Source organism: Juglans regia, chromosome 11 (genome assembly GCF_001411555.2).
Source record: "Juglans regia cultivar Chandler chromosome 11, Walnut 2.0, whole genome shotgun sequence".
In the NCBI taxonomy this organism is placed as follows: domain Eukaryota; kingdom Viridiplantae; phylum Streptophyta; class Magnoliopsida; order Fagales; family Juglandaceae; genus Juglans; species Juglans regia.
The window spans coordinates 35922477-35935665 of record NC_049911.1 but is presented as its reverse complement, the minus strand read 5'-3'; the positions used below and the strand labels follow the sequence as shown (position 1 = coordinate 35935665).

Below are 13189 nucleotides of genomic sequence, written 5' to 3'. Positions count from 1 at the left end.
CATTTTTTTGAGTTAATTTGATGATGAATCTGGAGTTGAAGCGGTCATTATCTCTGTCTTGATCTTCCAGCAGCCTCTCTCTCTCTTCTTCTCTCTCTCGGGGGCAGGCCCAATAGAATAGTGCACAGGCTTCTACCTCGTACAACACAACATGCCTGTAGATTTTATAACGTCAATATGCCTCGATTTTATACGAAGTAAACCGTCGAAAACCTATTAAAATCTAAGCATCGAGAAATACGACGTAAACCTGTGGTTTTATAACATCAATATGCCTCATTTTTCCCGCGAATCTGAATGGGATTTTCCATTCGTTGCAGGAATCGGAAATAAATAGTGCGGATGCTGAATAAGGAAATTTAAGTAATGTAGGAAACGATCGATGTACTGAAGGGTTTCTTCTGAGACCCACACCATGACCCCTAATCATGTGCAGGGCCACAACCCCACATCACAATTGCTAGAGGGAATACCTAGGTGACCGTGGTTCATGAGGGATTTTCTCCTACATCGCTCGGCCAAGAACCCGTCCAAGTCTAACGTCATTGGAAGTACCCCAACAAAGAATCAACAAGTCTAAATACCTGCAAATTGCCATTATATTCATAACCTATCCGAGTTTTAGGACTTGGTTTTCCAGAATCTAAAACAGAGCACGTTCATGTGCTAAAACAGCCAACATTACTAATAATCACAGCAAATTAGTTGACTAGCATAAGTGAATCTTTACAAATTATGGACAGCCAGACACGTCTGTGCTGAAGCTATACATGATAAACATTTGGCAGAAACATTAGTTCCTATTGCACTGTAGCTGGAAATCAGTCAAATACCCTGACTGCCTAACAGACTAGCGATGCTAACCTGCATGAACTTTAGCAAACTTCAACTCTGGGCATATGAGCTAAGCAGGGCTAACACATTCTCAGAAAAGCATATTTGCTACTTTTGGAGGGATCCACAAAGAATTGCTAGCATTTTGGCCATCCATGTATTGACTGTCGGTTTGAATTGAACTGGCCTCGTGCTTCTTCACTTTTGATCTCCCCATTTTCTTTCCAACAAAGATTCCTAGCTTCATGGCTGTAAATAAGCCTATTGTAATCAGAAGTGGTCTCACTGCCCAGTGAAAATCCTCCAGGTGTTGATACTTCCTCACCATCCCTGGACACTTTTTAAATGCAACCATTTCTACTTCAGCTGGATCAGCCAAGAAGGTGTTCCATTCATCTCCAAAAGTCAAAATCCCTGGAAACTTAACCATGAGACACCCGTTTGGTAGGATCCGCCAAATCCTTCCCGTTGCCCAAGTCCCACTTCTTTTACGAGGCCATTCAAATCGAGGGCTCAGAATATTGGTTTTCAGTCTAACAAACTGGCCCACATGGTAGGATTCTGCCATCTGGAATTCGGAAGAGCTTCCCTTCCGAAGAGTTTCCATCCCTATAAATCCAACAGCCACACTACCATCGCGATTTATAGAATGAATGATACCTACTGGTGAGTGCTTCTTGTCTTCTTCCTTCAAGCGTACCCAATCACCAGCTGCCAAGCCAAATGTTACCCGCTCCAGTGTTGTTACGGGAACTCTTAATGGGTCATGGACGCCGTGGACTCTCACCAAAACAAAACCATCTCTATCTGTGTCACGTTCCAAACCCACTACCGTCCCTTCGAGGACATCCATGTTTTCTGGTTTACGTGAGTTTGGTGCATTTCTGGAACGCACCATGTCGCCCACTTGCAGATGATCCTTGGCAAGGAACCACTCTGTGTAACCAGTATTATTTGATTTTTCCTTGATTGGCATGCTCCCAAGACCCATCCAGCCTCCATCATTGTCGATGGCATTCTTCAAGCTGCAAGTTTTGTGATCATCAATAACACAAAAAAAAAAAAGTTGTAAACGGCAGATCTTTCATTTGTCCCACTCAGATTTACTACCATCTGAAAGATATCTCAAGGGGAAAAAATGAGAAGCCGAAATATTACTGTACAAAAAGAAGAATAGTTCCCTGGTGCATTTTTTGAGCAAAGCAATTCTTATCTTTTCATAAAAAGTTTTTTTTTCTCCTTTTAAGTGTTTGCTTTGCTTCTCAATCCTCCATTTGGCAGATTGATTAGTCTTAGACACTGGGGGGCCAACTTGAACACAGCAAGACACGGTGAGCTTGAACCGTTCTTGCTTAGAAAAAAGTTTTGAATTCAAAATATCTATAAAGAATTGCCAACAGCCTGATGGCACACGGCCCATGCACTTCTCTAGATGGAGAGCATGGGTTCGAACCCACCTCGCCCATTGTATCAATATATATATATTTATATATATATAAAGAATTGACAAACAAATATAAGCCACATAGAAGCAACAATATGACAAAGACTATTTGGCGCTCATACGAGGTTGAGCCCAATGATCTAACCATCCCCTCCAATAGGAGAGGATATGCTATTAAAAGATTATTGACTTAACAGTGCTGATTTTCACTGAAGAAAAAACAATCTTAGTCCTCAACAATTTTGAATTCATTAACTGATCTAAAAAGTCCAGGCTGGAGGCTTACAATTTTGAATGCAGTACCCTTATGTAGTCTAAAATATGAATGATCATTTCATCTACATATGACCTCTACTTATTCATAAACTTGTACAGCCAATCAAAAATATCAAAGAGCCACAGACTGGGTATAAGCTGTCCTTGAATTAGTGTAAGTCATACATCCCAACCAATGAACAAGACTAAATGCAACATGGCAGCAGTTTCTGGCAGCTAAGTCCAAAGGCAACCTAATATATGAGAAGACATTTGTCTGTAAACGTGAATGAAACATACAGATTTAGAACGGAGAGTTACCTTCTAAACACATGCAGTATGTGGGTCATCAAGGGTCGATTCCTCAAGTCATACTCAAAGCAACCGATAAGAACATTGTCCAGTACAGGAGGAAGGCCACCAGGAATATATGGTGTTTCTTGCTTTCTGACAACTGAATGATAAATTTCATCCACCGATCTCCCACGCCAAGGCCGAACACCAGTAATCATCTCAACAATGCAACAACCAAATCCCCATGAATCAGTCTCCAAGGATATTGGACCTCTTACTTCTGGTTGCCATTGTTCTGGAGCCATATAGTTCGGTGATCCAAGCCTGCGAGCCATATCTGAGCTTGGCAATGGAATACCAAGCAGTAGATAAGGAATACCAACATCTCCTAGGAAAGCTTGGTTATTTTCATTAAGGAGCACATTAGAAGGTTTAAGGTTAAGCACCAAGATCTCCTTTGAGTGCAGTTCCAGAATTCCCTCAGCCAAATCAATACCGTACCTGTAACCAGCAGCATACACTCAGAACTGAACATCAATTCTTCGCTATTTTACTCATTAAGTAGAAATAAAATAAAAGCATATTTCCTGTCCAATCCGGACCCAACCCACCTTAAAACATCAGGCAATGAAAGCTTCTCCCCTTGAAGGCGAGCCATTTTGTCACCAACTGATCCCTCATAGAATTTCATAACGATGCATATCTGTAATATAACAAATTAAAAAAAAAAAAAAAAGAGAAAAGAATATCACTCTTTACCAACCTTGAAAAGTCAGACGATATAATCTCCCTATAGTGCATCAAATCCAAATACAAGTACGAAACTCAACCTTTCCACTCATAACTGAAACCCCATGTAGCAAACAAACACCTCCTATCCCTTGACATTTGAAAAGCAAATCCTCTAACTTATCCAGCGCAGCCCTCGTGTGATCCTCTTTGATTGAATGTAAAACTTTGACAGCCACTTCATGAAACTCGTCATAGTCTTCGGTTGACTGATGATGAGTTGCTAACCAAACATCCCCGAAAGGGCCCCTCCCTATTCTGTGTCGAAGTTTCAATTTCGCAGGTTCAATCCATGAGCTTTTCCGGCTTGACGAGGTCACCACGGTTGTTCTAGGGTGGTCGGGATCATCTTCAAGAAGCTCGAAGTCAAAAGAAGCGTCCGGTTGTGTGGGAACAATTTGTTTTGCCATTTCCTTAATCTGATATAAAGCAAGATGAATTTGATTGTCGAACAAAGTCTTAGTTTTTACTAGCAAATCCAATCAGTAATTACAAGATAAATATCAAAACGAATTATACGATGGGAAAGGATTTTTCATATTAAGAAAGCTAAACACCCTCGTCTAAACTGAGCTCAGCACTGTTTGTATGCTGAGAAACAGGAGGAAAAGTCCAGAATCTTCAAGCTAACTTTCTAAAAACAAAATCATACGCTTTTGAGGAGTTCATTGACGAAAAACTTAGAGACAATCCATCCCCTCGTAATCATTATCCATAGAGATGGAAGCAAAACCAAGTACAAGTTCAGAAAAAAACAACAAGAAGAACAATAACAAATCGGTTCTCTAAGAAACCAAAACAAACCTTCGAAGGTAAAAAAAGAAAAAAAAAAGAACTTACAGAAAGCGAAGTGTCGACGAATTAGAAATGAAAATAAACAGGGAGAGATAGAGAGGAGAGTTGCAGAAGGCAGAAAGACTTTCAATTCGAGGTTGAAATCCGAAAGAGGAAGTGGAGAAGGTATGGAAAAGATATTTAGAAAGTTTGGTGATGGAAAACACAGAGAGGGGGATGCACGTACATCCACTCCAACTGCATTGAAGATTGAAGACCCTTTGCCTATGGGCCGGTGTCTCCTCAGGTGGGGCCCTCCTGAATGTTCAGTCTTGATCCAGTGGGCCATTTGGGTCGAATGACCATTCAGCCCTGTACTGAATTTTTTTAATTTATTTTATCCATTAAAAATTAATTGGAAAATAATAACAGGCACAGCTATTGAACTTGATGGTAGGGCAGTGCCTCGAGCCACACCGAGAACGGCGAGAAGGTTATTTTATTTTATTTTTGATGTATTTTTTTAATCTTTTCCAACATTTAAAAAGAATTCACAATCTCATTTAAAAATATTTACTTAATTATTAAATAAAAATAAAAATAAATAAAAAAATGTGTCGATAATAATCATCGGGAGTATATATAGGTGGATTGTGTTTTCCTTGTTGGTAATTCTCAAACACATCAAACTTCACTCGGGAACATAAATTCATGACTTCTACATTTTATTTAAGGAAAAATTCAAATTTTTATGTGGGAGTAAACTAAGAAATGGTTTGGATTTAAAGATGAGTTAAGATGGATTGAGATGATTTGTAAATAGTAGAATAAAAATTAAATTATTTATTATATTTTATGTAGAAATTTAAGAAAGTTGTTTTGAAATTTAAAAATGTTGAATTATTTATTATATTTTGTATAAAAATTTGAAAAAATTATAATAATGAAATGAGATAAATTAATATAAATTGAGATGAATTACGAATACAAATAAGACCTAAGACTTTTAAAAACGACAACGAACTATTTTTTTAGCTGAGCTCTTTAGTCAATGATCCTGGGTTGTGATTGGTGGGCATCTAATCTAATAGTTAGGTACGTGTAGGATAACCGGAAGTCAAACCCTCTACAAATTGCATTCTCCTAATGTTGTTAGAAGAACATAATCCTAGAGAAAATAATAGTAATATTAAAATTTTTAAAAGATATATTATAATAATATTTTATTTAATTTTTAATTTTTATTTAAAATCATCTTATCTCATCGTCCAAACGAAACCTAATATTAGAACATGACCTTGAGAAAAATTTACAAATCTGATTGAAAATATCTCTCAAAAATGGAAAAAAAAAAAATTGATTTCCGCATAATTAATTTTCTATAAATAGTAATATTTACTAAAACGCAATAATGTAGCGGGGCAGGAAGGGCCACTGTCATTTTATAACCCGCGAGCCTGTAACACATCATTTTCATTATTTATTTTTGAAGAATATTGTATATTAACTACTATTCATTCTACACCCCCACATTTAATGTGGATTTTTTTTTAAAATTAAAACGCACGTTTTGAAGAATCAGAAGGTCATTTCGAATTTGATTATTCGTTCCTTTCTCCCTTTCGTCTCATGGTGTGGCAACTATAAGCAGGTAAAAACAGAAAAAGGCTCAAATCGAAAGGGACCCTTCTTCTTAACAACAACCACCCAAAAATAAAAAGAAAAAAAGAAAAAAAAGAAGTAGACGTTAGTCTAGCCTAATCTATGTTTTTAAATTCCATTATTTAATTGTATTAAGACTAGCATTGCATAAATTAAAGTAAGTAATGGCCTTCTGATTCTTCAAAACTTGTATTTAAAAAAATAAAAAATCTACTCAACCTCCTACTATTCATACAACCTCCACACTCCACATTATTTTTAATTTTTATTATTTTTTTATTTTATTAAATATTTATTATATAAATAATGAATAAAAAATTTAAAATAATTTAAAAAAAATAAACTCAAAAAAAAATTTTAAAAAAATATTAAAAATTTAAAAAATTTAAAAAAGTGTGGAGTGTGGAGTGTGGTGGAAGTTGTGTAGCAAAACTCTTAAAAAATATATAAAATAATAATAATAAAATTTTCAAAATTTTAAATTTTAAAAACAAACGAGCCCTAATTACCGTAAGAAATATGATTTGAGCATAAACCCCACCCTATGAGCCTATAGTAGCATCAAAGGTGTTGTAGAATAAGATAATTGTAACTTGACATCCAAGATACCTAAGAGACAATAATAGGGCATCTTTTAGTGGATATTTACCTGTAAGTCCTATATCAAATCAAATGATATTATTACAATATTAAGTGGTTAACGATACATGACTTTTGAAATATCCCCGTTTTTCTTTTCTTTTTTCTGTTCGTTAATGAGCAGATTGACTTGTCGTAAACCATTTTGTAAGCTGCGTGAATTCAATTCACCCAAGAACAAAATAAGAACAGCGTCTAAAGAAGAAAACGAATTCAAAGATGATTTTTCTAAACACTCGTATCTATTTTAAACTGCTGTAAACTGAAGCAAGAGATTAAGGCTGCGTTTAGATATTGAGTTGAATTCAACTGAGTTCAATTTTTTATAAATAGTAGTGAGATAAATTGTGAAATAAATTATGTAAAATCTATCTAAATTGAGTTTAAAGTGTACTTAAATATTAAAATAAATTTAATAATTTTTATAGAAAGTTGAAAAATATTACGAATCACACGTATAAAGACGTGTTAAGTTGAAAAATTTATGAGTTTCACGTGTAAGGAAGTTTAGAGTTAAAATAAGTTTAGTAATTTGAGAATTGAGTGTTTAAATATTAGATTCTACTTAAAATTAGATTGAATTCAGCTGAATCTTACAATTAAAAGCAGCCTAAATGAAAATACAAAGAGACAATTTTCTTTTCGAGTTCCAATTTCTCGAGAGTGATGTATGCCGCTGTGTATGCAATTACGGGTCAGAGTAAAGGTGGCTACCGTCTAGCTCTATGAAGCATGAGATTTTGTAGAAAGGATAAAAAATCTTTGTCCGGGACTTGCATACCGGTGTTGGTGGATGAAAATAATTTGTTTGTATGTGAATAATCGAGCAGTGTTGTCTTCAATAATTGGTAACTTGTAAAGCAGGGCTCTCAGTGTCACTGTGGCGTAATCCAAATTATCCCGTATGTTCCACAGTTATAACTTGTATAAGGCCCTATTAACACGTTACACGAGAAAGTTTCCTGCCAAACAATCGTGAAACTGTTATAGAATATGTGCGACGTGTCCATTTTTGCGTACCTTTACATGCATATTAATGATTTCAACGAAAAAGCCCTCAGTTCTTGCTCAAATTGATGACTCCAAGTGACCAATCAATAGTTTTCATTTCAAGCATGGAATTGGTTCATAAGAGATCATAACCATTAACCAATGAATTGGATCCATTGGATGGAGAACATGTGTCCGATAAGAAGGTAAAAAGGATGTATTTCGATTCTAACAAAACAACAAAACCCAAGCCAATTCCCAACAATGTATGTGTATTTTTAATTTTTTAAATAGCTTTCTTATTAAAAATAATATATCTTCCTTAAATCATCTTCATCTTAATTTAGCTTTTTGGTACATATTATTAGAAGGACAAGACACAAAAGCCTAAAAAAAACGCCCTGTATAGTACCCCCTTGGTCTAATTGCATCCCGCAGCATGCCATTAGAGGAGGTTAAAAGGACATTAACGCTTCGGCTATACAGAATCAACTTGGGATAGTGACAAAACACCGTAGCATTAGTTACTGGACTGGATGTACGATCTAATAAACTGAAGTAACTGCAATTTGTAGTCAGACTCGGATATTCTAACCACCTGTTTCTCCCAGATTTTCTGCCTATTTGATGTTAGCAGCAGTAAAACAACGGACCAAAGAAGGGGGGATAAAGGCAGACATGGTATGTAGTGTACATTTGGACGCATCATATTAGCATGGGGTTGCAACTACACAAAAATTCTGTTTTAGCTTCTAACACCTAACCATCTATGGAAAAAATAAATCAGAATAAGAAGGCCTTGATTCCCTTAAAAAAATTGGATCAGCGAAAATCTCCAGTCTTCATACCTGTAAATCTCACCTTCCAATCAAACAAGAATTGGAGGAGAAAACAATGGAGCAGCAACTCATTATCTCCAATGAAAAGATTGGCCATGAAACAGCTTGATAAGTTACTTCCCCATGAGCTTATAGTAGGCATACAAACCAGAGCCAAGAAAACCGAGAAGTTGCCCAATAACATTAAACTGCAGACAGAAAACATTACCTAATATTAGAGGAGCGATAAGGGGAAAGAAGAAAGAAATATATATACAAAATGTGCCCTCTTAGCGTGAGTGGTTTGATTAGGAGAATGACACTCACAACATCAAACGGAAGCCCGCCAAAAACCATCCAGCCAAACCCAATGGTAAAAAGATCCTGTAAGAACCCAACAATCATCAATTTTCAGAAAATGGGTAGACATGGTGTGACCAAAGAATATCTAATAACAGCATAGCAGTACACGCGGTGCATAATTGAAATTGAATGGTAAAGGGTTATACTCTAACCACATAGGGATTACACAAAAGCAATCCCACGAACTGACGTGGCTTGATGTGATTTTTCAGATTATAAAATTATTTTTATTGTAAAGTAGATCTAAAGGATCAGGTGAATCCACGTCAATTTGTGGAGTTACTTTTGTGTAATTTTTTTGTGGATGTAGCACTCTTAAAAATTTAACTGGTTGGACCCTCCATAAATGGCCTGGCAGGCTGGCACAGTTAAAACAGTTCAGAAATAATGCACCACTATATGCACCATACAACACCATCATATCCCAAGCTGCAAACTGGGTGCAAGGAAAAGCTGGTAAAACAAACCTTCAGATTCCCACAAATCGTCTGTGTCAGTGCTGAATTGAGAGTCGTATTCAGAAATATACTATAGTTCAAGAAGAAAGCCAGTATACACGAACAAAGCAACACAGCCTGCCAAATAAATTGAAAATATAATGTATCAAGGTTGTAGAAATCCTTCAAACAAGTAATGGCATAAAACACCTAGGACATTAAACTTTGAGACTTAGCCTAAATGAACTTGAACCATTAATTGCTTAAGGCAATGAAAAGATCCTGTGGGATGTCCAAGCACACCACACAATAATACAAGCAATAGTTTACAAAACCAATGCACAAGCGAGAGATTTTAATTGCTCCAAACAAAAAAAGAGCATGGCAGATTCAATCATCTCAAGCTTAATACACAGTGAAATCATTTCCTACTGGAAATAAATCAATGAACCATTCAAAAAATATGAGATATTGATTTTGCTCCAACAAAATACTAATGCACTTACTTTCTATGTAGCTAGCACAGAGGATAGTTTGAAAAAACTAAGCTTCCAGAACCAAAAAAGAAAAAACAGACATAATTTTTGCTGTTCAAGGATGAAAAGCCAGATATATTGGTGTATAGACAGGAAAAAAAATTGGACCCTCCTGACATTGTCAAAGAACATTAAGGAGATTCGAGATGACTTTAATCATGAAGTACATATATATGAGATTTCACTGAGATGAAAAAACTACCAAAAAGCCAGGTGAGAGCAGGTAAGGGAAATTAATTGTAATCTCCAAGTCACCACGAATAAATGTCCAAAACAGCAGAACTGGTCCACATATTACTCCTGTTACAGGAGAAATATAATTATGTGTCATAAAATGATTGAAATAATCGCATTACTTGATTCAAATGGAAAATTCAGGTTAGGCATTGTTAGCTTACCATTGCACCACATAAGGCCAAAGCTATTCAGACCACTGGATTTCCCTGAGAAGAAAATGCCAGTGAATATTCACAAAAGATGCAACAGCTAGCGAAGAGAAAATACAAAAAGGGGGTTATAGTACTACCTATGCGGGCTATGGTTGCAAGATATATTGCTGTGGTGATGTTGGATAAGAAAACAACAGCATAGCCATAGCCATCAAAGGAGAAGTCCCGAGCTCCAGCAATAAATGCACCAAGAACAATCAATCCAACACTGATAACATCCTTAATTTTTTTTTCCAGTTAAATATAGGAATTCGGAAGTTGGGCATTCAAGTAAAAATGTCTCACAACTGGTCCTAGTGACACAAGGCTTTATAAATGACCTGGGGTTAATGCTTATAAAATATAACATCTGTCTAGCAAGATGCCTGAGAAGTTTGAATTCGAAAATAAAGATTTGGACACAGGTCAACAGAAGGGGGGGTGGGGGTGTTTTTTAAGAGATGAGAAGCCCAGTTCGATAATTAATCCAAAGAAAATAGAGCATGACAGACTAAACCAGTATTGATAATTGTGGAACGGGGCTTCTCAATGTTCTCATCTATTAAAAAGCACATCTTAATCATAGGCTTTTCTTTTAATCATCTTCGAATTCTTGTTAGTAATACCTGATCTTTGATTAAAAATGTTCACAGATTATGCACAGGGCTATGCACTACCCTTGTGCCTTGACAACCAAGCAAGTTATGCAGTTAATATTTATGAGCAAAGTTCCTAGATGCATCAACTCAAAGATTTTTCTGTTTTGTGGACTGAAAACAGCAGCTAGACCAACAATAGTTGCAAACTTGCAAATAGCCATAATAAAGAGCCTTTTACCTTCCAACAATAGAAGGTGTGTACTTCTGCCCTGCCAGAATATACTCCACAACCATTGTAAATACCACAGTAGTCCGCCTGAGGGTGGTGTACATGGGAACATTTACTCCACGGACAGACTCCATAGTGGCTAGCTTTCAAGGAGAGGTAGTGGAAAAGTAGATATTAACAATTATTAATAAACACTGTGCTAAAGACTCAACCACCAAAAGGAAGTTTTCAGCATTATGAAATACATACTATGTAAAGCAAATATGCTCCTGCAAGAGGTAGGGTATGCCTTAATGTCGTTAGTGGTACAAATGTTGTGGCATTACCAGACACGCTCAAAGATTCACCTACCGCGAAAGAAATTATCTTCAAGCGTCTCATTGCATAGAGAAAACAACATGAACATATCATCTGCAGTGGACACGAGATACAACAATATGTATATAATTTTTAACAGGGCTCATGAACAAACAGTTCTTCAGTCCAAACTGCAATGCCTATCTGGTAAAAATCTGAAAGAAAATCAGCATAAACCATATACTTTCTTTAGAGAGAGAGAGAGAGAGAGAGAGAGAGGAGTGTATTAATTAAAAATAGAAACAGAAGTAATTGGAGTAAAAAAGAATATCAATGCAGAAGAGTTATAAAGTTCTTCATCAAGCCAAGTCTTGCAACATTTTCAGAGCAGAATCTGGGAATAAATTGAATAGGTGAAACTTAACTCTAATATGATTTACATAAAGTATCTCTAGGGGTTGGAGCCTGGGAGGGGATCTAACAAAGGTGTCAGAGAAGATGACAAACCATGAAAAAGTTTGAGGACTGCATCGCACTCTAGCACAAGAGTTTGAGCAGCGGCCTAATTGAGCTAGGATAAGCAAGCTAAACAAAATCCAAGAAAAATTAGTGGCCTAAATGATCAGAGTGAATGATGCATAGTTTATTAAGTACTAAGTCCGTAAGCAATCCATTAAAAAATTACCAAAAAGGGAAAACGGAATATGATACTTTGGCTGCTTCAGAAACGTTATTTCATTTCATCAGTTGTAGCATTCTATAAATGGTGAAAGACAAAGAATAGCGAGAAACTAAATACCTGAAAGAGTGTGATAACATTTGCGCACGGGAAGCTATAGGATGAAAGAGCTGCTTTGTTGAACAATATCAAGAGCACTGCACAGAAGATGGAAAACAATTAAAAAAGCTAAGTGTAAAACCCGATGAATCTGAATAATTTCCCACTGCTAGATATATTCATGGTAACATACTATGGAAAGAGAGAGATCCGGTACCGGAGAATCGCACCAAATGGCAAAAAACTTTTATTTACATACTAAGTTCTCTTTCAAGTATAACATCTACCTATTATCAAAAAAAAAAAAAAAGAGTATAACATCTACCTTCCGTACATTTTCCGTGAACAGATGCATATAAGCATATGGAACATGGCAATTTTAGAACCAAGTGACAGTGACTTTCCGTATAATTCAGCGTCCCATCATGGATTTCGGCATGACATGTGGAAACTCATTTCTCACAAACTTTGCATCCAGTTTTTTACGAGATAAACAAATTAATTGAAACCAGAACAAGATTAACATTTAAAGTTCTTCCAAATGCAAAAAATGTTAAGACTCCGAGATAAATTGGATGGATTAAAATCGCAATAATAATAAAACAGAAAGATCACTTGCTCTTTCATAATGTATTGGAGATATATACCTGCACAGGACATATAAGAGATCGCAGCGTAGGCTCCTCGTTTGGTCATGGCAGACCCTTGGAAGAGCATTTCATTCCCTTTGAGGAGTTTGTCTCTCTCCTCGTCACGTGGAGGATCCGACACTGGTAGTATCGGATACTTGGACGAACTCGACGCCTTCAAAGACATCTCTCTCTCCTCCCGGCCGCTCTAGGGAACGTCCTATTTCAAAGCTGACTCGGAAATTAAGGCCCGTTTGTTTTGAAAAGACATATCATCATATTTAATCTTATTATAATTTTCTCAATTTTTAATAAAAAATAAAATAAATAATTTAATTTTAAAATAAAAATAATATTAAAAAATATATTCTAACGATATATTTTTAATTTTAAT

At 36.1% G+C, this 13189-nt stretch overlaps 2 protein-coding genes across 2 annotated transcripts; both read right to left on the bottom strand.

The window, feature by feature from the left end:
* Nucleotides 1–581: 581 nt before the first annotated feature.
* On the bottom strand, nucleotides 582–4631 carry LOC108992192 (E3 ubiquitin-protein ligase KEG-like). Its single transcript, XM_018966661.2, has 5 exons — nucleotides 4457–4631; nucleotides 3658–4035; nucleotides 3439–3530; nucleotides 2855–3328; nucleotides 582–1859 (listed from the first exon to the last, which is right to left on the bottom strand). Exons 2-5 carry the CDS (start codon nucleotides 4024–4026, stop codon nucleotides 926–928), a joined length of 1869 nt encoding a protein of 622 aa, XP_018822206.1. The 5' UTR covers nucleotides 4027–4035; nucleotides 4457–4631; the 3' UTR covers nucleotides 582–925.
* Nucleotides 4632–8183: 3552 nt separating this feature from the next.
* LOC108992172 (UDP-N-acetylglucosamine transporter UGNT1-like) lies at nucleotides 8184–13025 on the bottom strand. The gene is made up of 10 exons (XM_018966638.2): nucleotides 12814–13025; nucleotides 12188–12264; nucleotides 11341–11502; nucleotides 11101–11234; nucleotides 10362–10492; nucleotides 10234–10278; nucleotides 10038–10135; nucleotides 9330–9437; nucleotides 8827–8883; nucleotides 8184–8708 (listed from the first exon to the last, which is right to left on the bottom strand). Exons 1-10 carry the CDS (start codon nucleotides 12980–12982, stop codon nucleotides 8634–8636), a joined length of 1056 nt encoding a protein of 351 aa, XP_018822183.1. The 5' UTR covers nucleotides 12983–13025; the 3' UTR covers nucleotides 8184–8633.
* Between the last annotated feature and the right edge of the window lie 164 nt (nucleotides 13026–13189).